The sequence below is a fragment of the Mytilus galloprovincialis genome, chromosome 1 (assembly GCF_965363235.1).
Source record: "Mytilus galloprovincialis chromosome 1, xbMytGall1.hap1.1, whole genome shotgun sequence".
In the NCBI taxonomy this organism is placed as follows: Eukaryota; Metazoa; Mollusca; class Bivalvia; order Mytilida; family Mytilidae; genus Mytilus; species Mytilus galloprovincialis.
Genome location: NC_134838.1, coordinates 105,328,287 through 105,350,327, shown reverse-complemented (window position 1 = coordinate 105,350,327; position 22,041 = coordinate 105,328,287). Strand labels below are relative to the sequence as shown.

The window sequence follows — 22,041 nt, the reverse complement described above, 5'->3', positions numbered from 1 at the left end:
TATGTATTATGTTAGACACCTTTAAAGCTAAGAACTTTTATTTAAATCCATAAGGGTCTATACAAATATATAACCTAAAGAAACAAATATATTGGACAACACATCAAACTGCAATTACATCCAAGTCATTCAAAGAATGCATTATTTGTACTTTAAGGAAAATATAAGTGTAGGATATTCACCCAATTATAGTCTAATTTTGTCATAATTACAACTGAGGTAAAAAGTTGTTATAATAATGTTCTTTGAATATCGCACTAATTTGATTTTACTTAATTAAATAACACAGGAAGGTGAAAACTACTAAAAAATTAATTTTCCTTATTGCGGTAGATAATTATGCTGATTGTAAAAGATTCGTCTATTTTAGGAATTGTTCATCATTAATGTAATATTAAACCAAGAACTTGTAAACCAATATTAATAGATCATCTATTTTCTTTCTGTAGGAGGTCTTTCTCTCTCTATTGAGGGACCATCAAAGACTGAAATCAAATGCCAAGATAATGGTGATGGTACATGCACCGTCAGTTATGTACCAACAGCACCAGGAGAATACCAGATCACTGTGAAATTCGCTGGACAAAACATTTCTGGTTCACCATTTACTTCTAAAATCACATGTAAGTACCGGTATATATGAAAAAAATAGGCTTATACACACATACACACACAGGGATAAATGCATAAACTGATATGATACACGTAATATTCATTAATTGACAAAATGAGTGGGTTTTTTCATTGCTTGGGAAATGTTAATTATGAAGTAACAGACTATTTGATTTATTTTATTAGTGGACAAAAATTTCACCTGAATGTTTCAATAATTGACAAAATATTCATTGTGTTTCATTAATTGACAAAATATTCATTGTGTATCATTTATTGACATTGTGTTTCATTCATTGACAAAATATTCATTGTGTTTCATTAAATGACAAAACCTTCATGGTGTTTCATTTATTTGACAGCTCCACCAGGAGAAATTAAGAGGAAGTCACAATTTGGCCGTAGCAGTGAATTTGAACTGAAGATTGTTGAGGAGGATATTGGTAATTTGATGGCAACAATTAGAACCCCATCTGGTACTGAAGAACCATGTCTACTCAAGAGATTAGCCAATGGTCATCTAGGTAGGTATCATGAATAAGAATATATCAGTGTTTGATGAGGAGTACATTAACTAACAGAACTTAATAATAAAAGTAGTGAATAATGGCTAGAAAATCATTTGTATTTTACTTTAAAGCTAGTTAATAAATGAGTGAGCCATTGTTTTATTGTTCATTGTAGTTTTTTCCTTATATTGAAAATATTGTATTGTATTTGTCATAAAAATGAATTTTAAAAGAAAATATTTTGATTGCAGGAATCTCATTTACCCCACGTGAAGTAGGTGTACACTTAGTCAATGTATACAGAAATGGTCATCACATACAAAATAGTCCTTTCCAAATCACTGTTGGAGAAAGTGAACTTGGAAATGCTAGCAAGGTCAAGGTTTCAGGACCTGGATTAGAAAAGGGTATGGCCAATGAACTGAACGAATTTACTGTCGACACTAAAGATGCTGGTATGTATTTAGGTTGTTTACTTTTAGTGTAATCAAGGTAGTCTACTTAATTTGTGTGGCAGAAAATAAAGAATAACTTGAAAAGATCATATCTAAAAACCACATTCACTTTCATGGAATATTTTAATTGTTACTTAGATGAGTTAATGAATTCAAGATTACATCCAGTTTTTAATATTTTTAGTTTATTGTATGATAAAATACTTTTAAAGATGTTCGCTACTCTTAATAACAAGCTTTTCAAAAGACTGATAGAATTGATAGTATATAAATAACAAAACTAAACAGGCAGACAAAAATGAAGGGTACATGTCCTTGCTTTCGAGATATTAGCCATTGAAAATTTGGCGGGAAATTCTTCTAGACTATTCATAGATTTAACATTGGTACCATTTTTCATTCAAAAACAATGAAAAAATAACAAGGATTTTATTTTTTTTTTTCAAATATAACATTTTGAACTATATGTTAACAAATTCTGGAAAGAAAGTAAGGGTTAATAGGCAAAATTATGTAATGGCACTACATGGATAAAACCAGAGGATTCTGAATATCTGGCAAAAGTTCTAAAACAAGGGGAGCAAACATGAATGATAACTTGTTTAGAGATTAAATATGATAACAACAATCTTCCTATCTGTAGGTTATGGAGGACTCAGTCTATCAATTGAGGGACCCAGCAAGGCTGACATTGAGTGTACAGATAATGAAGACGGTGCCTGTATGGTCACATACAAACCCACAGAACCTGGAAATTATATTGTCAACGTTAAATTTGCAGATGAACATGTTCCAGGTAAGCTTTATAACTTACTTTTTTGAACTACTGAAGATTTTACTGTAAAATCTGGTGTGAAAGTTTGCCATTTAGAGATTACATATATTGTGATCATCTGAATTCTTTCAGTTTTACAGTTTTTAATGAAAATAATGATTTGTACTTGTAGAAAATAATCACATGTGAATGTTTATTTAAATGCTTATAGATTTAAAAAATCATTGGTTTCTTAATACATATGCACTTGGGAGAATTATATAATTGACCTATCATTTTGAGATTATTTGCATACCATTATTATCAGTATATAAGCAATTCCTTCGTCATACTTAGACCTTTGATATTTAAGATCTGATCATAGGGCAGCAACTGCTATGTAACATATCTTTTATTTCATTGAGTTTCAAGGTCATGGTCATCATTTGATGATTCTATAGCAGAGTGTTGTACATGTCGTTAACATTCTGTTCTCAATCACATATTTTTTTGTGTAAAAGTACGAATAAGTGAACTATCATGTAAACATATTTATTGAAGCTAGTTAGAACTTACATTTGTTTATTTAAATATTGCTATCTTGTTATCAATCTGAGATTGACAATGGAAGGCTAACTAAAGCTAATTGAAGTTAAAAGAATCAACAATTGAACTTGCTGATTGATGGCAACATACTTGTTTACTATTTTCTAGGCAGTCCATTTAATGTTAAAGTGGGTGGAGAACCATCACCAAGATTAACAGAAAGAATAACTCGTCATAGAGAGGCTGCTGATGTAATGCACATAGGAAGCCAATGTGAACTTAGTCTGAAAATTCCAGGTTTGTTGACTATTCTTACATTATTTAAAGTTTAGAAATTCGTTGAAACACTTATTAAACATTAAAATGGTATTTATGGTGTATTTGGCTTTTTCAATTAAAAAAGAGAAAGTGCACTAACATAGAAATTGATTTCAAAGAAAAAGTTTGATAATAAAAGCTTTAGATATATTTAATAATTACAATATTATGATGTTAGAATGATTATGTATTGTAAATGTTTATTTGTCCATATGTAGTGTCTTTCTTTGGCGGAATCCTGACTTCAGAGCAGATTGAAGCTATACATCTACAACAACAACAGCAAGGTTTGTTGGGTGATTACTCCCACAAACAACCACACCCAGAGTGTCTTATGTTTAGTTAGAACATTCTATCATTTAGTTGTGAAAATTCTGGGAAAAAAAAGAAATCAATCATTTATTAGTTTAAGCATGTAGTCCCAGTTATTTTTGTATGTATTAAAAGATAATACTTTTTCTTTAAATTTTTAATAATTTGCTTCATTTAAAGATTACCCAACTTAAACTTATAGAAATTTTATTAAAGAGCATAACAGCAGAAAAATTTCTCCAGAAATCATCCTTTTCTCTTTATTTGTGTTATTTCATTTAATTTTTAATTTTATATTCTTTATAATTTAAAACTAATTTTGAAATTCTTGTTAATCTAACAAATGGAACTATATTTTTATTACCCTTTTTCCCCCTCTTGAATAAGACTTTAAAAAAAAAAATGTTTTCCAAGACCCCCCCCCCCCCCCTTTTCCAATATATAGTTGAGCATGATAAGCAGTAAGAACACTTTTGCAGTGATAGTAAAAGACCATGATTTGACAGTATTGTTAGTTGTAGATCATTTTGAGGGGGAAAGGAAAGAGATATTCATATTTTTTTTTTCATATTCATTAGTCTTTTTTTTTTATAGAGTACAAAAAAGTTTCTTTACTACAGATCATTCAGGAGTCAGTTACAATCATATTTTGTTTGGAATTAAAATCATTTTTCCAAAGAAAATCCACAATTTTCATGAAAATTAATCAGACCCTAAGAATTATTATAACAATATGAATATTACGAAATTATGAAATCAAGATATTTTCAGTCTCTATATTCAGAACAACTCTATTATAAAGTAATATTTGTGTTTATTTCCAGGCACGAGTCCATTTGATATGACAGCCTCAGTAACCAATCCATCTGGAATCACAGAATTATGTGACATTGTTAGTTTAGATGATAATCACTATAGTATCAAATTTGTTCCTAAGGAGATGGGTGTCCATACAGTTAGTGTTAAACACAAGGATATGCATATCCCTGGTAAGTTTTTATGATCGGATTGTAATTTGGATTTGATAAATTTACTTTATTTTAAAGTATCAATATATAATATAAATTATTGTTTTTATGAAATTAATGAATCTAAGATAATATTTTAGATTGATAAAACAACTAACAAGCAGACAGTCTGTGTATTGTACTGAAAGTTTCCTCTGTTTTTGTTTGTCACAATTGATGAGGGAAAACATATGAAAATATAACTGGAATATATATACAAATGAAAATTTAAAAGACATGTGAGAAAATGCAATCTTAATGCCAGAAATACATAAGTTGATGTGTAAAGTTAATCCTTCTTCTTATTACATTTAAGGTAGTCCATTTGAGTTCACAGTAGGTCCCATTGCTGGCGGTGGATCACACAAGGTACATGCTGCCGGACCTGGTCTAGAAAGAGGAGAAGTCGATCAACCATGTAAGTATCTCTTTTTATAATCACTTGTGGATTCAATGAAATACTGAACTTTTTTTTAGTGGAAAATAAAATATCAAATCTCTTTAAACTTTAGATATGAAAACCACATAAAAACTGTATCGTTAGTGTTATTTTTTACATTTCAGAACATTTTGTCTTATTGTTTACAGGTGATTTCAACATATACACACGTGAAGCTGGAGCCGGTGGTCTATCCATTGCCGTAGAAGGTCCATCTAAAGCAGAACTGGACTTTGATGATAGAAAAGATGGATCATGTGGTGTTACATACAGGGTTACAGAACCAGGAGAATATTTAGTGTCAATCAAATTTAACGATGAACATATCCCAGATTCTCCATTCAAAGTAGACATTTGTCCAAGTATCGGAGATGCTCGTAAAATATCTGTTAGTGCTTTACAACAGAAGGGATTACAAGTAGGAAAACCAGCTGCCTTTGTTGTAAACTTTAATGATGCTCAAAAGGGAAAACTGAAGGCTAAAGTAGTAGCTCCCTCTGGAACAGAAGAAGAAGCCATTATTCAAGAAATTGATGATGGTAAGTAGATGCCATTTAACAAAAATTACTATTGTGCTGTTGAACTGATTAAATATCTCTATAAAAAGATTGTGCAAATAAGGATTTGAATTCAACTATTTTTTTTTTAAACTTTTAATTACAGAAATATATTTGTAAAGCTGTATAAAATTATAACTAAATTTTATTTCATTGCATAGAAAATTTAATTTCATTACTAAATGTTGATGATATGATATTTTAGGTCAGTATGCTGTACGATTTATCCCCAGAGAAAATGGAGGTCACAATGTTCACGTATTCTTCAATGATTGTGAGATTCCAGAAAGTCCATTCCGTATTATGGTAGGAAAAGTAGACTGTGATCCAGGAATGGTACATGCTTCAGGAGATGGTCTTAGAACGGGACATACAGGTTAGTCTATAGATAGAGTTGTGGTACCAGAGAATTAAAACTAGGCTGCTTAGTGCAGTCTTTTTTTAAGAAATACAAAACACCACTGCTTTATTTATAGTTTCTGCAAATCAATTGTCTTGTTGTAATTGAATTTTCTTGCATTTATCTTACAGCTTCCCTTTGATGATCTTATATTAAGCATTTAAATATGTAATTGTAAAATAATATGATCATTTGTACACTTTGAATTGTAAAAAGAAAGATGTGCTCTCGCATGCATGTTTTGAAAATGCATAATACTATCAAAAGGATTTGAAAATTAAAACTTTCCCATGTTACAGAAAATTATATATCGTGTATTTTTTTTATGAAGGTCAACCAGCTAAATTCTTGGTCAACACAGTAAATGCTGGACCTGGTGCACTTGGTGTCACAGTTGAAGGTCCATCAAAGGTCAAATTAGAATGTGCTGAAAAAGATGAAGGATATGAATTCACATACACCCCAACAGCTCCAGGAGACTACTTAATCACTATTAGATATGCTGGTGTACATATTGCTGGTAGTCCATTCAAAGCCAAAATAGAAGGTAGGCAAAATTAACATCAACATTTTTTTGTCGGAAGAAAAAAAACTTTCATTTTGATATGCAATAAGTAGATGTGGAATGCCTATGAGACAAATATATACCAAACATTAAATGATGTGGATGTTAAATAGCAACTATAGGTCATTGTATAGTCTTCAACAGCGAGCAAAACCCATATTGCATAAAAAGCTATAAAAGGCTCCAACATTACTAAATCTAAATAATAAAAGAAAAAGAATGGCCTGATTTATAACATTTGACAACCACTGCATAACAGTCTCTCGACTTGAGATAGGCACTTACAGAATTTGTATGAATTATATCATACATCAAGTATAACTTACATTCTCTAATTCTATAGAAATATATCCCTTTCTGAACCCATTGTATAAAAAAATTTAATCAACGTGTGGTTGACGGTGATCTCAGAAGATGATTGGCTGAGTCAAAGGGTCATAACCTTTCTCAGCTCCCTGAAATGATCAAAATGTTCTAACAGGTGTTAATGAAATTGACAACTTCGTGGAAAGTGGAAGGCACTTGATTTTGTTTTAGAAAAAAAAAAAAAGGAAACATTATCTTTTAATCATTAGAGAAACAGATTATTACATAGTAACGCGTGGATTATCGGATTTATCCAATCTCGATAGTTAAATTATAAATTTTAAAGTCCTCGCCGAGGCTCAGACTTTAAAATTGATAATTTAACTATCTCGATTGGATAAATCCGATAATCCACTTGTATCAATGTAATAATCTATATTTATTATATTGAATTTGTGTTATACAACTGTAGATGAGAATTTCATTTTATTTTCTATTCTGTTTTTATCTTTTTTAGGTCAAGCTGGACCATCTGATGTCATTCAGCATGGTATGTCCCAGGTTGTTGTAGAAACAGTAACTAAGACCAGTATAATGAGCAAGTTTAGTGCATTACCCAAGTTCCAGTCTGAAGCCAGTCGTGTTACATGTGAAGGAAATGGTCTGAAGAAAGCTTTTAGAGGAAAACAAGCCACTTTCAATGTTGATGTTACAAATGGTGGTAAGTTTTATATAACTTGTAATATAAGTAAACATTGATATGAAAATGGTAAAATAAATGTGAAATAAATAAGAATTTTATACTCCCAGCAAATTACAAATATGTTATGCAAAGCATTAAAAAGGAATTCATTTTGCAGTGTCTAAAATTATAGAAGTTGTAATAGAAACTTTCTTGAATATATAGGAAAATACAATAAATGAGTATGAAAAAGTTGGGAAATGGAGAATTTTCAAGGATATTCTATTATTGTATATCTATCAATACTAAGAAAATTCTTATTAATTTTTCACATGATAAAATTCTTATTATTAGAACTTTAATGATAAATTATTACGGCATTACTTTATGAAAAATTTAAATGATAAGACATCAGTATATAACATTTTGAAAATGATTTCTATTTTATTTTTATTTGTATTTCAGGAAATAACATGATGTTTGTTGGAATGATGGGACCTAAAGGCCCATGTGAAGAACTTTGCGTCCATCATAAAGGAGGATATGTTTACAAAATAAATTATGTTGTTAAAGAACGTGGAGACTATATGTTAGTTGTTAAGTGGGGAGAAGATCATATTCCAGGCAGTCCATTCTGTGTCCATTGTGAATAAACAGCAGTGTTCCCATCGCTGCATAGCTTTATAAGTATGAATGACGTGCTTGACTTAAAAAGAGAACGGATATATGTTGAGGTGTATATGGGTAATGCTAAAACTCAGCTACAAAAGATATATAGTCACTGTTACCCCTGTTTGTGTTTCATGAATTTCATTGTTAAGATTATTAAAAAAATTATGTTATGAATGTTTGTTTCATCTTAGTTTATTTTTCGTTATAAAAAATATCTACAAACCAACGACTTACCTTTTAACATTTTTTCCTTTTATGATCAAATGAATTTGTCACAATTTTTATTATATTTTGAAAATTACAAATTTCACTCTACAAAAATAAACTTGGATGAAACTTTTCTTGTTGAAGAGATGTAATATTTTTATGGTGCTTTTAATTTAATGTGTTTTTGTTACTATTTTTTTTGTCTTGAGCAGTCTTTGCTTGCAAAAATTCACTTTCAAGCATAATATAGTGAAAATAAAGACTGCAAAGTCCATTAGTATTTGTCTGTTATTAGCTTTTCCCTCTAAAGCAAGCGTTTTTAAGTGGAAATACTCTGATATCTAAGAACAACAAAAAATAGAATTTATGTCAATTTGTCTTTTAATACATGTATGTTATAAGATATGCAGTATTTGTAGCAATTTTACTATTTTACAGATTGTCTAGGGTAATTTTGTTATTGTATAGAGTGCTATATTGATATAGTCCAATAATCATGTAATTTTGAAATATATATTTACAATTTACTATATGCAAAAAAAAAAAAGTTAAATATATTTTTGTTGGTTTTTCTATAAAATTCATTCAAGCATTTCTTGAATTGTTTTTGTTATATGTGCAAATGTACATAAATGTATCTTCAACATCTGGAATGTTATTGTTTGAAATTTTAAACAAACCTTGTGATTATTTTACACATAAATAAATTGCAATAAACATTTTTAGTCTATTAATTCACAGTGAAACCAGTTTTATCTAAACTTTAGTATTTTTGGTTGCATGCATATTAAATAGTAAATACCAAGAACCAGTAAACATTGTTATAAATACATGATTTAGATTAGGGCATTATAAAGAAGTACATAGTCGTTATATATGTAGGTCATGCTATACATTTCTTGCCAAAAAATTACACTAAATTGATTAAATCAAGTATCGTGTAAGTTCAGATAAAAAAGGTTTCACTTTTAGCTACAAATCAAATATATATGTTGTTTTTTGCACATTTATATATATTATTATTTTTTTCATTCATAATGAATCACCTCATTCAAAAGAATTGTATCCCCTTAGTAGGGTTTCCTTGCCAGTAGGTGGAGCTGATGCATAGATATGCGTCATATTTTACAGCTTATGTAGGCTTTTATACTAGCAGATAAATTTTATACAAGGCATTTGAAGGCATTTATAGCAATGTGTATGCTGACTTACAAAAAATAAAGTACAGTTAAACATCAATTGAGTCTTTGTTTCTTATATAATATCCATGTTGAGTATTCATCATTAACCTAACAAGACCTGTACCAGGTCTAAATCTTTGTTGCTGCATGCAATTCAATGAGATAGTACCAGGTCTAAATCTGTGTTGCTGCATGCAATTCCATGAGATAGTACCAGGTCTAAATCTGGGTTGCTGCATGCAATTCAATGAGATAGTACCAGGTCTAAATCTGGGTTGCTGCATGCAATTCAATGAGATAGTGTATACTGTATCATAAGTGATCATTCCCAGATGGTCTGAGACCAAATATTAAAATTTTCACTTCAAAAGGAGCCAAGAAAACTTTGACGAAAATTTTCTTTGTACAATGAGTAACAATATTGTAATATTTCAAACTATTAGCAATTAGGAAGTGGTTTCAGGCTGTAAATAAAATACCAAATCCATTCCCGTTCATAATTGCCAGGAAACTTTGGATGAAAATTTTCCTTGTACAATGAGTGTTGTAAAATTTCAAACTATCAGCAAATAGAATTGGCTACACTACAATGTAAAAGTGGCCTAATAGCTACACTACAATGTAAAAGTGGCCCAATAGCTACAACTCAATATAATCAAACTGAACACCAAATAATTAAGCATTCCTTTTCATAGAAGCCAAGAAAACTTTCCATGTACAATGAGCTGTAAAATTTCAAACTATTGACAAACAGGAAGTGGCTACATGGCAAATGTAAAAATTACAATAACTCAACATTATCAAGTTGCAGATTATATATCAAATCATTCCTGTTCATAGAAGCCAAGTAAACTTTTGACAAAAATTTTCTTGTACAATGAGTGTTGTAAAAAACTATTGGGGGAACAGGGAGTAGCTGAATGGCAGATGTTAAAACTGCTTACATGCTACAAGTCAACATTATTAAGCCGCAGGAAATATTGAATCATTCCTGTTCATAGAAGCCAAGGAAACATTCTATTTTCTTTTGGACAGATGGAGTTGATTGGTTACTTGACCTGCTTCTGCCTTCAGTGACACAGGACTGCCAGACAGACATGCACACCTCACATTTACATCATTCTTTTTACCAAGTGTAGTTTACCTATTGCTTCAAGTATCTTAGAAACAAATCTAATGGCTAAATCTTTATATGTATTGACCAGTAAACCATACATATGGAAGTCATGGTCAGATGGACCCAGCAAACAGACATATACTGAACTAGTATACATACTTGTTTAGGGGCCAGCTGAAGGACGCCTCCGGGTGCGGGAGTTTCTCACTGCATTGAAGACTCATTGGTGGCCTTCGCTGTTGTCTGCTTTATGGTCGGGTTGTCGTCTCTTTGACACATTCCCCATTTCTATTCTCAATTTTAACTTTATATACACATATAAATCATTCTACACATTCAATATAATTCACCTTATGCTTATAGGTATCTGTGAAAAGGACCTAATCACTAAAAAAAAAATAACAATGACCAAGAAACTATAAAAATTAGGTAAATTTCAAATGAACATAAAGATTTACTTTTATAATTTTTGACTTAAATAGTGAGTTGTCTCATTGGCACTCATACCACATTTTCTTATATCTATATACAACTTACAATCATTCCAAAATTCAAGCAAACACTGAGAAAGAGACATAACCATGAAAACAATGTTGATCACTGATCCATGAAATGATGTCAAGGTTATGTGACCATGTCTAGTAGGTATGATTTTATATACCAAATTTAATTGTCCTATTTATTGTGATAACAACAAAACCATGAAAAAAGTTCAAGTACAACAAAAATATGCCAGAAATAAACTGGAAATAAGGCATCTGTATACAAGACATGAAGTATCCAGGTCTTCTTCGTCCTTCCTGTATACAAGGTTTACAAAGCCACTGCAAAATAAGCATCCCAATGTCTTGCATCAATTTCATGACATTTGTTTTTTGGAGAAGTTTTTATTTTTTATTAAGTGGTCATTGAACCATGAAAATGAGGTCAAAGACATGGGACATATACCAGATATGAATATGAGCTTTTTTTTCCAAACTTTTTTTTTGACACTGCATAAGCATTCTGCAACATTGGTCCAAAGAGAGAAAAGTGTATAATACCAATTCAGTGTGCATGACACTTCAAGTCACACTTGTCTTTGTATTCACTATAATTATATATGCTTAAGTTTTAGAAACCAATACATACAACACCTGAAAGCCTCAAAACCATATAAGAACAGAATTGAAAAGTCACCAATTAATTTTACATTATTTATCAACTGAACATTTAGAACCAGTGATTAATTTCAACAATGCAAGGACTGATGCACTGGTTATTTTTGAAATGCATTCCAATTTCAAATTCTCTCATTAATCCTTTCGTTTGAGGTATTAAGGATATATAGATTCTTATAATAATAATAATAATCAATCATCTTTTGTCATATTTTCCAACTGATAGGAAGACGCTGTAGAAATAAAAACCACAAAATCTAGTTAAATGAACAGTGCTAGATCTTTAGTGTAAGACAGCAAATATTTTCAGATGTTGACCTGGAATATTGCCAGGTACTGCTGATTCTAAAAAATCAATAAATAATAAAAACCAAAGACTATGTAACATTTAATGTTGACTGATAGGATGCTGAAGTGTCTATTTTTAGAACTTCTCTCAATGCCATGGTAGCATAACAAGATGATGGCAAGGTCATTTCTATTTTCAAAGCTTTAAACTGTCCATCTGAAATAGAAAATAGGCAAACATATAATGTAGGAAACATATAATAAATTTACATGTATTGCAATTTGATTACTTCCCCACATAAAATATTTACACCTATATTTCTTAACATAATGAAGACCACAAAAAACAGTCTGATAGCACAAAAATAATTTATAAATAAAGTACCAATTAGCACAAAAAAAAATCGATATCAAATAACATACAAATGGTTTACAGAATAGGCTATCATATTCAAGTAAGGTGTAAATGACAATGTGCAGCTGTGCCAAAAGAGCATAAATTGCATGTATTGTGCAAATTAAAATTGTTGCAAGTACGAAAAAGAATTTTAAAAAATTAGTAAAATGGCTCTGTAGAAAAACAAGAATGAGGATAAATATTGCATAAAATATGACTGTGCAAAGTCCAATAACTGTTGAACAACTAACCAGACAAAATTGCTTAATTAAAGTTAAAAATCTAAATTCTACAACCCCAACTACATTGTTGAGTTTGTAGTAATTTGATCAAAGCATACTAGAGCTAGTGCCTGACAAGTAAACATGTTGTTTAGAATGAAATTCAAAACAGTGTGGCTGTGGCCATTGATTGACACATTAAATTCATCCATTGACTGGGACAATTTAGGTGAACGTTTGTATGTAACGACCACTGCTCACTATGTACTTTTTAAAGACACTTAAACTATGGGGTCACCAAAGGTTCTCAACACCTTAATAAAGTAATTCGAAAAATTAATCAGAAATAACACGATGTTTTGATTTATATCAATTATATAAATCAAAACATGAAGGTTATTCCTGATTAATTTTTCGAATTATTTTATAATTAAAGGCGTTAAGAAACCTTTGGTGACCCCACAGTTTAAATGTCTATTGTAAGTACGTCGTGAACAGTGGTCGTTACAGACAAACGTTCACGTAAATTGTCCCAGTCAATGAATGAATTTAATGTGTCAGTCAATGGCCACAGCCACACTGTTTTGAATTTCATTCTATTAATCAAGCATACTAGAGCTAGTGCCCGACAAGTAAACATGTTGTTTATTAATCAAGCATACTAGAGCTAGTGCCCGACGAGTAAACATATTGTTTATTAATAAAGCATACTAGAGCTAGTGCCCGACAAGTAAACATGTTGTTTATTAATCAAGCATACTAGAGCTAGTGCCCGACAAGTAAACATGTTGTTTATTAATCAAGCATACTAGAGCTAGTGCCCGACAAGTAAACATGTTGTTTATTAATCAAGCATACTAGAGCTAGTGCCCGACAAGTAAACATGTTGTTTATTAATCAAGCATACTAGAGCTAGTGGCCGACAAGTAAACATGTTGTTTATTAATCAAGCATACTAGAGCTAGTGCCTGACAAGTAAACACATTGTTTATTAATCAAGCATACTAGAGCTAGTGCCGGACAAGTAAACATGTTGTTTATTAATCAAGCATACACGAGCTAGTGCCTGACAAGTAAACACGTTGTTTATTAATCTGAATGTCATATAACTCTGGAAAGCCACTTTAAAAAAATAAAATTTGAAAATTGAACACTGTTGCATCTTTAACAGTTCTAGCAAACATGTAAAGTTTCCAGTAAATCAATTCAAATATACTCATGTGATATGCACTATGTGAAAATTTTACTTAAAACTGACAAAGTCCCATAAAAACTCTGACAAACCAGAAAAGTTCCAAAATCAAATTGCAGATTCCTTTTATCAATTCCAATAATAAAATTTTGAAGAAAGCAATCCAAGCATACTGTGCCCATATGTGAAAAATTGAAATACTGTCTCCAAATATATCTCATGACTCAAAGATAATTGGAATTTGTGGTTACTGGGTAAACCATGAAATCCACAAAAAATGGTATTTAACGAATAACAATAAATCCCCAGTCACATGTCTACACTAAAATATTACCTGCTTCATATGAAGGCTCTGCCTTTTTCTGCAGTTTATCCAGATCACTCAAAGCTAATTCCACATTGACATCATTATATCTGTATAACTTCCACCCAACGTCACCAGGCTTGATCACTATTTTTCTATAGGCTCCAGGTAATGATAATGATCTGAAATAATCATCAGGATTTTTGTAGACAGATATATTCTCTAAAGAAAGAGGTATCATCTCAGATGATAGATGGTATTGGAGTCAATATATACATTCCAAGATACAAAAATTATTCCTACTCAAATTTTCTCACATTTTTACAGTACCATTATCCTGAGAAAAAAAGCAAATAAACTGGAAATCATTTTGGATCTTGAAGGGGTCTCATTAAGAGTCTGTACTAGTATGTGTTACCTGGTGACACAAACAGTTGCTTTTGACTTTGCAAACATGAGAAAGCTAGCGCCATCTTGGATAACAGCTGATTTTCTTCTTAAAGGGTTTAAAGGAGGTTTGTGCACAATCAATTAGAAAATAAAATTGTTGTCTAACCATGAACAAATAAAAATCAAATAGCTTGCACATTGCTTTTGCTCCAATTTGTAAAAATCAAGGTAAAAAATCAGTTTCAAGAACAAAACCCTATGAAATAAAATTTGCAAACACATTGCACAAAAATAACTCTTTACCCCCTTCATCTTTAATAGAGGCTAAATGAAATTATTCAGTTTTACAAAACAGCTTAAAAAGAGATAAAAATAGGAAAATTTTATTACATCAGCTCTCAAAATAAACCTAGAGACCTGACAATGAAGTTAACTTTGAAAGAATATTGCCAAGAACATCCTCAAAAATACAAAATGTAATTAACTGTGGTAATTACTGTGCAACCTTTATTGATGAGTAAACTGTGGTAATTACTGTGTAACCTTTATTGATGAGTAAACTTGAAAAATAACAATCATACAGTGGGATTTCCAGTGACACTAGAACAATAGAAAAGTCACTCTTCTTATGAAAGAGATAGAAAAGGTCTAAAAACAGGATGGACAATTTACGCATAAAACCCGATATGCATAGGGATGAATATCTCTTAAAACACAAAACCATTATATAACTTTTATACAACCACTATAAATAAAGTATATGTTAAAGCTAAATGTGTTAATATATGATTTTTTAATTGCCAAACATGCTGTTAATTGAACAACCTATTGTTCAACATAGGGGTGTGTAAAAAACTGCCACATTTGCCTGCATATTTTTCTTTTTTTTTGAAAAAAATATATATCAAACCTTAATAATGTAGCTTTCTGGGTATCCAATTTTTAACGTGTTCCTAAATGTAGTTTCGTCACAAGAATTTTTCAAAGTTGTGTCATTTTGTCTATATGAATGTCGGTAAATTCGTATGATCGAGCACACCGACAAGTATATCGTTGGGACAACTCGATATAATGTAATCAATATACATGAAAGATTACCTAATGTGAAGTTTATCAAAATCATCATAAAATAATTGATCAACACATTATGTTTGAACAACATGAGTCCTACAATATAGGATTTAAAGGTGCATATCATTTACATTCAACGTTTTTATTGGATTTTTTTTACTACAATGTAACCTCGAGGTTCAACGTTGATAGTAAAAAAAAAATCCCAGAAATTTTTTGAATTATATTGTAAATGATATGAACCTTCGAATTCTTATAACATCGGAATAGAAAATATGTGATCCGAATTAACCATGCACGTGTGTTACAGAAGATTATGAACTTTTATGATGTACAGGGGCTAAGGGTTTTTCTTAAACAGTATTATGATCCCAAATTTGATGAATTTTGTTGGCAATACTTTAATATACACACTACATATAACAAAGTATATATTAAATCTCAGTGTATTATTATTAGGAAAAATGTTTGACTCTGTAAAAAAAAATCTTCCCCCTGCCTAAAAGGGGTCCGCTCCAGTCTTGATTAAGTGATTTTGTTTATCATAAACAAAATATTGTCTCACACTGAAAGGGGCAGGCGGGCAACATGCACAGCCCGGATTGTCAAAACAACTAAGATTTACAACAAGAGTGCACACGCTGAAATGTCTCGCCTTCTATACTAATCATTGATATTATGTTGATAGTCTTAAGTATAAAGCTAAGCTTTAATACAACTGTCACATAAACTTAACATTAACCAAGATAACTAAACAAAGACCAATGAACCTTGAGAATGAGGTCATGGTCAGATGAACCATGCCAGGCAGACATGTACAACTAACAATACTTCTATACAACATATATAGTTGACCTATTACTTATAGTTTAAGCAAAATAGACCAAAACACAAAAACTTAACACTGTGTAATGAACCGTGAAAATGAGGTCACGGTCAAATAAAACCTGCGCGACAGACATAAAGATCATAAAATATTTCCATACACCAAATATAGATGACCTATGGCATATAGTATTAGATAAAAAGACCAAAACTCAAAAACTTAACTTTGACCATTAAACCATGAAAATGAGGTCAAGGTCACATGACATCTGCCCGCTAGATAGGTACACCTTACAATCATTCCATAAAACAAATATAGTAGACCTATTGCATATAGTATGAGAAAAACAGACCAAAACACAAAAATTTAACTATAACCACTGAACCATGAAAATGAGGTCAAGGTCAGATGACACCTGCCAGTTGGACATGTACACCTTACAGTCCTTCCATACACCGAATATACTAGCCCTATTGCTTGTAGTATCTGAGATATGGACTTGACCACCAAAACTTAACCTTGTTCACTGATCCATGAAATGAGGTCGAGGTCAAGTGAAAACTGTCTGACAGACATGAGGACCTTTCAAGGTACGCACATATCAAATATAGTTATCCTATTACTTATAATAAGAGAGAATTCAACATTACAAAAAATCTGAACTTTTTTTTCAAGTGGTCACTGAACCATGAAAATGAGGTCAAGGACATTGGACATGTGACTGACGGAAACTTCGTAACATGAGGCATCTATATACAAAGTATGAAGCATCCAGGTCTTCCACCTTCTAAAATATAAAGCTTTTAAGAAGTTAGCTAACACCGCCGCCGCCGCCGGATCACTATCCCTATGTCGAGCTTTCTGCAACAAAAGTTGCAGGCTCGACAAAAATGATTACAAACAAAAACCATCAGTTGGACAATCTTACTGGAATCTGATTATCTCTACTGATAAATAATGCAACACTAATGACACATTTAAGTTTTGGAATGATTTTATTCACAAAGAATGTTTCTCATTGGTATACATTTCTATGCTCTTGTCTTTTCAGAGTTTATATTGGAAATTAAAAATTGCTGCATGAAAGACACTAGCTCCACATTCCTATGCATATGATTTTATATGTATGAGAATCATTCCATAAAATATCCGTTTGATATCCTTTCAATGCATGACACTGTCTAGTGGTTTTTCTGCCACAATTACAAGGAAAACCTGGCTAAACTTGTGCTAAATCAAACACTTGAATCTTACATCGCTATTGATGTTAAGCAATTATTTAAAGGGCCATCCGGATCTGTTGGGTTTTATGACAGTCTTCCTTCCATACACACCATCGCTGCAAAATAATTTGAACATTCAATTAGATGATTATAATATTATTTGGCAATCCAAAGAGAACCTGAAAACATCAGACCACAATAAACAGAGACCCCAAAAAAAGCCAATTTTACTTTACAATGAAATTGAAAAAGTAGTTAGTTACATATCAAATCATCTTTTGGCTGTCGACAAAAAATAAATAAAATCTAAATTTCGTAGCATTTTACCCCCCCCCTTTTTTTAACTGAATTTGTTCAAGGTATGGTGGTTTTACCCCTTTTCAGATTTCAGTATGTCACGTTGTATATCTTTTATAAATTAGATCAATTTCTAGCAAGTTTCTACGATAATCTTTATCATTTGACGAAATACTATGCATCTGAATTAAATTGTTTACTATTTGAAAAAGCGCGCCTTCTTTTACTTTAATTTACTTCCCTTTATTTCACATAGCAACAAATATTAAAAACTGCCACATTTGACTGCATATCAATTTTTTTTCCCCAAAAAAATATATGTCAAGCAGCATAATTAACTTTACAAATTGGGAGAAAATCAAGATGTTCCGACTATAGGTTAGTATTAAAAAAAAATAATGAAAGGTTGGCATGATTCCAGGTTTGAACCCTGACGACACTTAAAATCGAAAATTCACTTATTTACCTATCATATGAAGATACGATGATGTGATAAACTTAACAATTAATAAATTACCTGGTGCATTATCATATTCACATTACGTTGACACGTCTCAGTTCGTCTGTGTTAGCTCATTTCAAGCTCGTAAACAATGTACACCATTTTCCGCTATTCTTTACCAATTACCTCTAGTCAGAAGAGCCCACTGTTTACAGGGGCGATAATATTTTGTCACCAGTTCACGCACTGCATAAACAATTCTGAACTGTACAATCAGAAAAGTGTTATATTTTGGGATGATTGTATTGACCTTTGAAACTGGATATATGATGGTATTGACCTTGAAACTGGATGTATTCATTCATTCAGCAGATTATTTATAGATTGCTATAGTTTTCTGATATTTTCAGATGATTTGGTCCTCAAACTTTCAAAAAATATCCCAAAGATCAATTCCATAAAAGCAATGGTTCAACAGCTATATACATTCTAGACCTTGGCAAAAAGAGATGGTAAGATTGACATGAAAATATCTGTTCAGTAAACAACTGCTTTACTTAAAAACTTATTAGCAGTTATAGGACACACTCTTCATTACACTATTTTTATTCTGATTTTTAAAAAAATAGGTGCTCTAAACTCTGAATTTTACTTTAATTTTACTTAAACCATGTAACGTTTAGTATAAAGTCTTACTTGATCTTGTGCTTAAAACTGTCAAGAGTTAATCCATCTTCTGCTAGTAATGATTCATACCATTTTCTGACTGAAAATAAATTTAGATATAATGATATAATTCTTATCAATATATGATGATGGCTGTCAGTGGTTTGAATTCATAACCAACTTGTTTAGACTCAGGGTAATGTCCATTTTCAATTGACAAAATTTTGACCTAATAATGGTCATGGGCTTCAAAGATTTTATTTCAATTTGGAGACCAAAATGGTTTTAAGTGACAATAAAATTTCATGCACAAATGTGTTTTTCAACAGTCATATAGGTGATTAATACATGGGGAACTGCTGTAAAAACTTTTTTTGAAATATAGATGTAAAATAAGAATTTCCTGCAATTTTTATACCTTTTCAACAACAAAAAAACATGTTTTTTTACCTTAAATATCAGTTATTCTAGTCAATATTATGAATAGATATATATATGAGCAATAGAGACTCGTTGGAGCCTCTAGTTTGGTTTTATAATGTTAATGGTGACATTTACCCTTCAACAGCCTATATCTCTGTTCATTTCATAGAAAAGTAAAATCTTAATATGTTGAATATATGAATTCACATATGAGAAGAATAATTCAATAAAAGTGCTCGTCAGCCCTCAAAAGATTTAGATTGCATTCATCTAGCAGTGGTTACTAAAATAAGAAAATTTCATTGTATTAAGCCTTATAATTTGTATTACTATAAATTGGAGATATCTTCCATTGGCCAGAATTTGTTTTTGTTTTGTTTTAGAACAGAAAGACTCATATGGTTATGCATAGAAGAATTTCTTGACTTGCTCATGGAAATGATATGTAGAATTTGGTTTCTAAGTAGTAATAATTTCTTGCCACTATGAATGCAATTTTATCCCAAAAAACTATAATAGGGCCTATGAGGAAGATTCCTTGTTATTATTTTAAAAAACATGATAAATCCAGTGAAAAAAATCTTGTTAATTTTGAATGATCAATATTATTTTATTTGTCAACCATTTTATTTGTACAAATCAAACACTCAATTAGCAATACCTACCTTCATTCGGTGGGTATGTGACATCATGACCAGGCAATGGTAAACCACTCAATTAGTAATACCTACCTTCATTCGGTGGGTATGTGACATCATGACCAGGCAATGGTAAACCACTCAATTAGCAATACCTACCTTCATTCGGTGGGTATGTGACATCATGACCAGGCAATGGTAAAACACTCAATTAGCAATACCTACCTTCATTCGGTGGGTATGTGACATCATGACCAGGCAATGGTAAAACACTCAATTAGCAATACCTACCTTCATTCGGTGGGTATGTGACATCATGACCAGGCAATGGTAAAACACTCAATTAGCAATACCTACCTTCATTCGGTGGGTATGTGACATCATGACCAGGCAATGGTAAAACACTCAATTAGCAATACCTACCTTCATTCGGTGGGTATGTGACATCATGACCAGGCAATGGTAAAACACTCAATTAGCAATACCTACCTTCATTCGGTGGGTATGTGACATCATGACCAGGCAATGGTAAAACCACGTCCAATATGCTGTATTGTGACACATTCTTGTCATCAAGGACTATTGGGTGTACTATCCTTATGTCTTTATTTTCACTGTCTTCACCTGTTGATTTATGTTGAAGTATACGAATATAAAAATGTACAAATGAAGTTTAAATCAGGAGCAGATTGTAATTTACAAATGCAGCATTGAGGCCTTAATTATATTGAGATACACATGAATTAAAACATGGGGTTCCTAAAAAGTTGAAATTGACAGGAAAAAGATTAGTAATCTTTTAGGTAAGTTTAGGTTGAGAGTTATAAGGATTTAGTTAATTTTCCTAAAAGGTTATTCATGTGTTGACTGGCTTGCTGATTCACAAACTCTTTACCACATTGGGCTATTTAACCTGTTCATCTTTCACTTATTAAAACAAGTCATTTGGTGGTTTGTATAATTGTAGCGAAGTCCAAAAATGGTACTCATTTCAGATATCTTTTCTTATTTTTGTTTACTTAAAATAACCTTTCATCAAATAGATATAAGTTGAGTTGAAACAGAAAATGTTGAAGTTATGATTCAATACAGTAAACCAAATCAGTTAACACATGCCCAATAAAGTGTGAGACTAACCAAATCAATTAACACATGCCCAATAAAGTGTGGGACTAACCAAATCAATTAACACATGCCCAATAGAGTGTGGGACTAACCAAATCAGCTACACATGCCCAATACAGTGTGGGACTAACCAAATCAATTAACACATGCCCAATAAAGTGTGGGACTAACCAAATCAGCTACACATGCCCAATAAAGTGTGGGACTAACCAAATCAATTAACACATGCCCAATAAAGTGTGGGACTAACCAAATCAGCTACACATGCCCAATAAAGTGTGGGACTAACCAAATCAATTAACACATGCCCAATAAAGTGTGGGACTAACCAAATCAATTAACACATGCCCAATAAAGTGTGGGAATAACCAAATCAGCTACACATGCCCAATAAAGTGTGGGACTAACCAACTCAGGTAACACATGCTTCAATAAAGTATGGGACTAACCAAATCAGCTACACATGCCCAATACAGTGTGGGACTAACCAAATTAGGTAACACATGCCCAATACAGTGTGGGACTAACCAAATCAGGTAACACATGACCAATAAAGTGTGGGACTAACCAAATCAGGTAACACATGTCAAATACAGTGTGGGACTAACCAAATCAGCTACACATGCCCAATAAAGTGTGGGACTAACCAAATCAGTTAAAACATTCCCAATAAAAAATGGGACTAACCAAATCAGTTAACACATGCCCAATAAAGTGTGGGACTAACCAAATCAGTTAA

The 22,041-nt window shown here is 31.6% G+C and overlaps 2 protein-coding genes across 20 annotated transcripts in view; one reads left to right on the top strand and one right to left on the bottom strand.

The window, feature by feature from the left end:
- The window catches only part of LOC143048656 (filamin-A-like), a 65,980-nt gene extending 57,337 nt beyond the window's left edge, over nucleotides 1-8,643 (top strand). For 16 of the 18 annotated variants that reach the window (XM_076222512.1, XM_076222459.1, XM_076222586.1 and 13 more), the window contains 13 exons: nucleotides 450-623; nucleotides 975-1,136; nucleotides 1,373-1,576; nucleotides 2,220-2,372; nucleotides 3,045-3,173; nucleotides 3,413-3,481; nucleotides 4,331-4,495; nucleotides 4,830-4,931; nucleotides 5,102-5,491; nucleotides 5,715-5,885; nucleotides 6,241-6,456; nucleotides 7,298-7,501; nucleotides 7,928-8,643. In XM_076222512.1, the coding sequence (XP_076078627.1) occupies nucleotides 450-623; nucleotides 975-1,136; nucleotides 1,373-1,576; nucleotides 2,220-2,372; nucleotides 3,045-3,173; nucleotides 3,413-3,481; nucleotides 4,331-4,495; nucleotides 4,830-4,931; nucleotides 5,102-5,491; nucleotides 5,715-5,885; nucleotides 6,241-6,456; nucleotides 7,298-7,501; nucleotides 7,928-8,115 (2,327 nt within the window). In that variant the 3' untranslated portion in view covers nucleotides 8,116-8,643. The remainder of the gene's footprint in view (nucleotides 1-449; nucleotides 624-974; nucleotides 1,137-1,372; nucleotides 1,577-2,219; nucleotides 2,373-3,044; nucleotides 3,174-3,412; nucleotides 3,482-4,330; nucleotides 4,496-4,829; nucleotides 4,932-5,101; nucleotides 5,492-5,714; nucleotides 5,886-6,240; nucleotides 6,457-7,297; nucleotides 7,502-7,927) is intronic. The other 2 variants (XM_076222594.1, XM_076222482.1) reach the window with 1 other exon arrangement.
- Nucleotides 8,644-12,174: 3,531 nt separating this feature from the next.
- The window catches only part of LOC143048642 (pseudouridylate synthase 7 homolog), a 36,125-nt gene continuing 26,258 nt past the window's right edge, over nucleotides 12,175-22,041 (bottom strand). For both annotated transcript variants that reach the window (XM_076222432.1, XM_076222438.1), the window contains exons 14-17: nucleotides 20,667-20,801; nucleotides 19,147-19,216; nucleotides 14,232-14,383; nucleotides 12,175-12,304 (exon numbers count right to left, since the gene is read on the bottom strand). In XM_076222432.1, coding sequence (XP_076078547.1) covers nucleotides 12,177-12,304; nucleotides 14,232-14,383; nucleotides 19,147-19,216; nucleotides 20,667-20,801 — 485 coding nt within the window. In that variant the 3' untranslated portion in view covers nucleotides 12,175-12,176. The remainder of the gene's footprint in view (nucleotides 12,305-14,231; nucleotides 14,384-19,146; nucleotides 19,217-20,666; nucleotides 20,802-22,041) is intronic.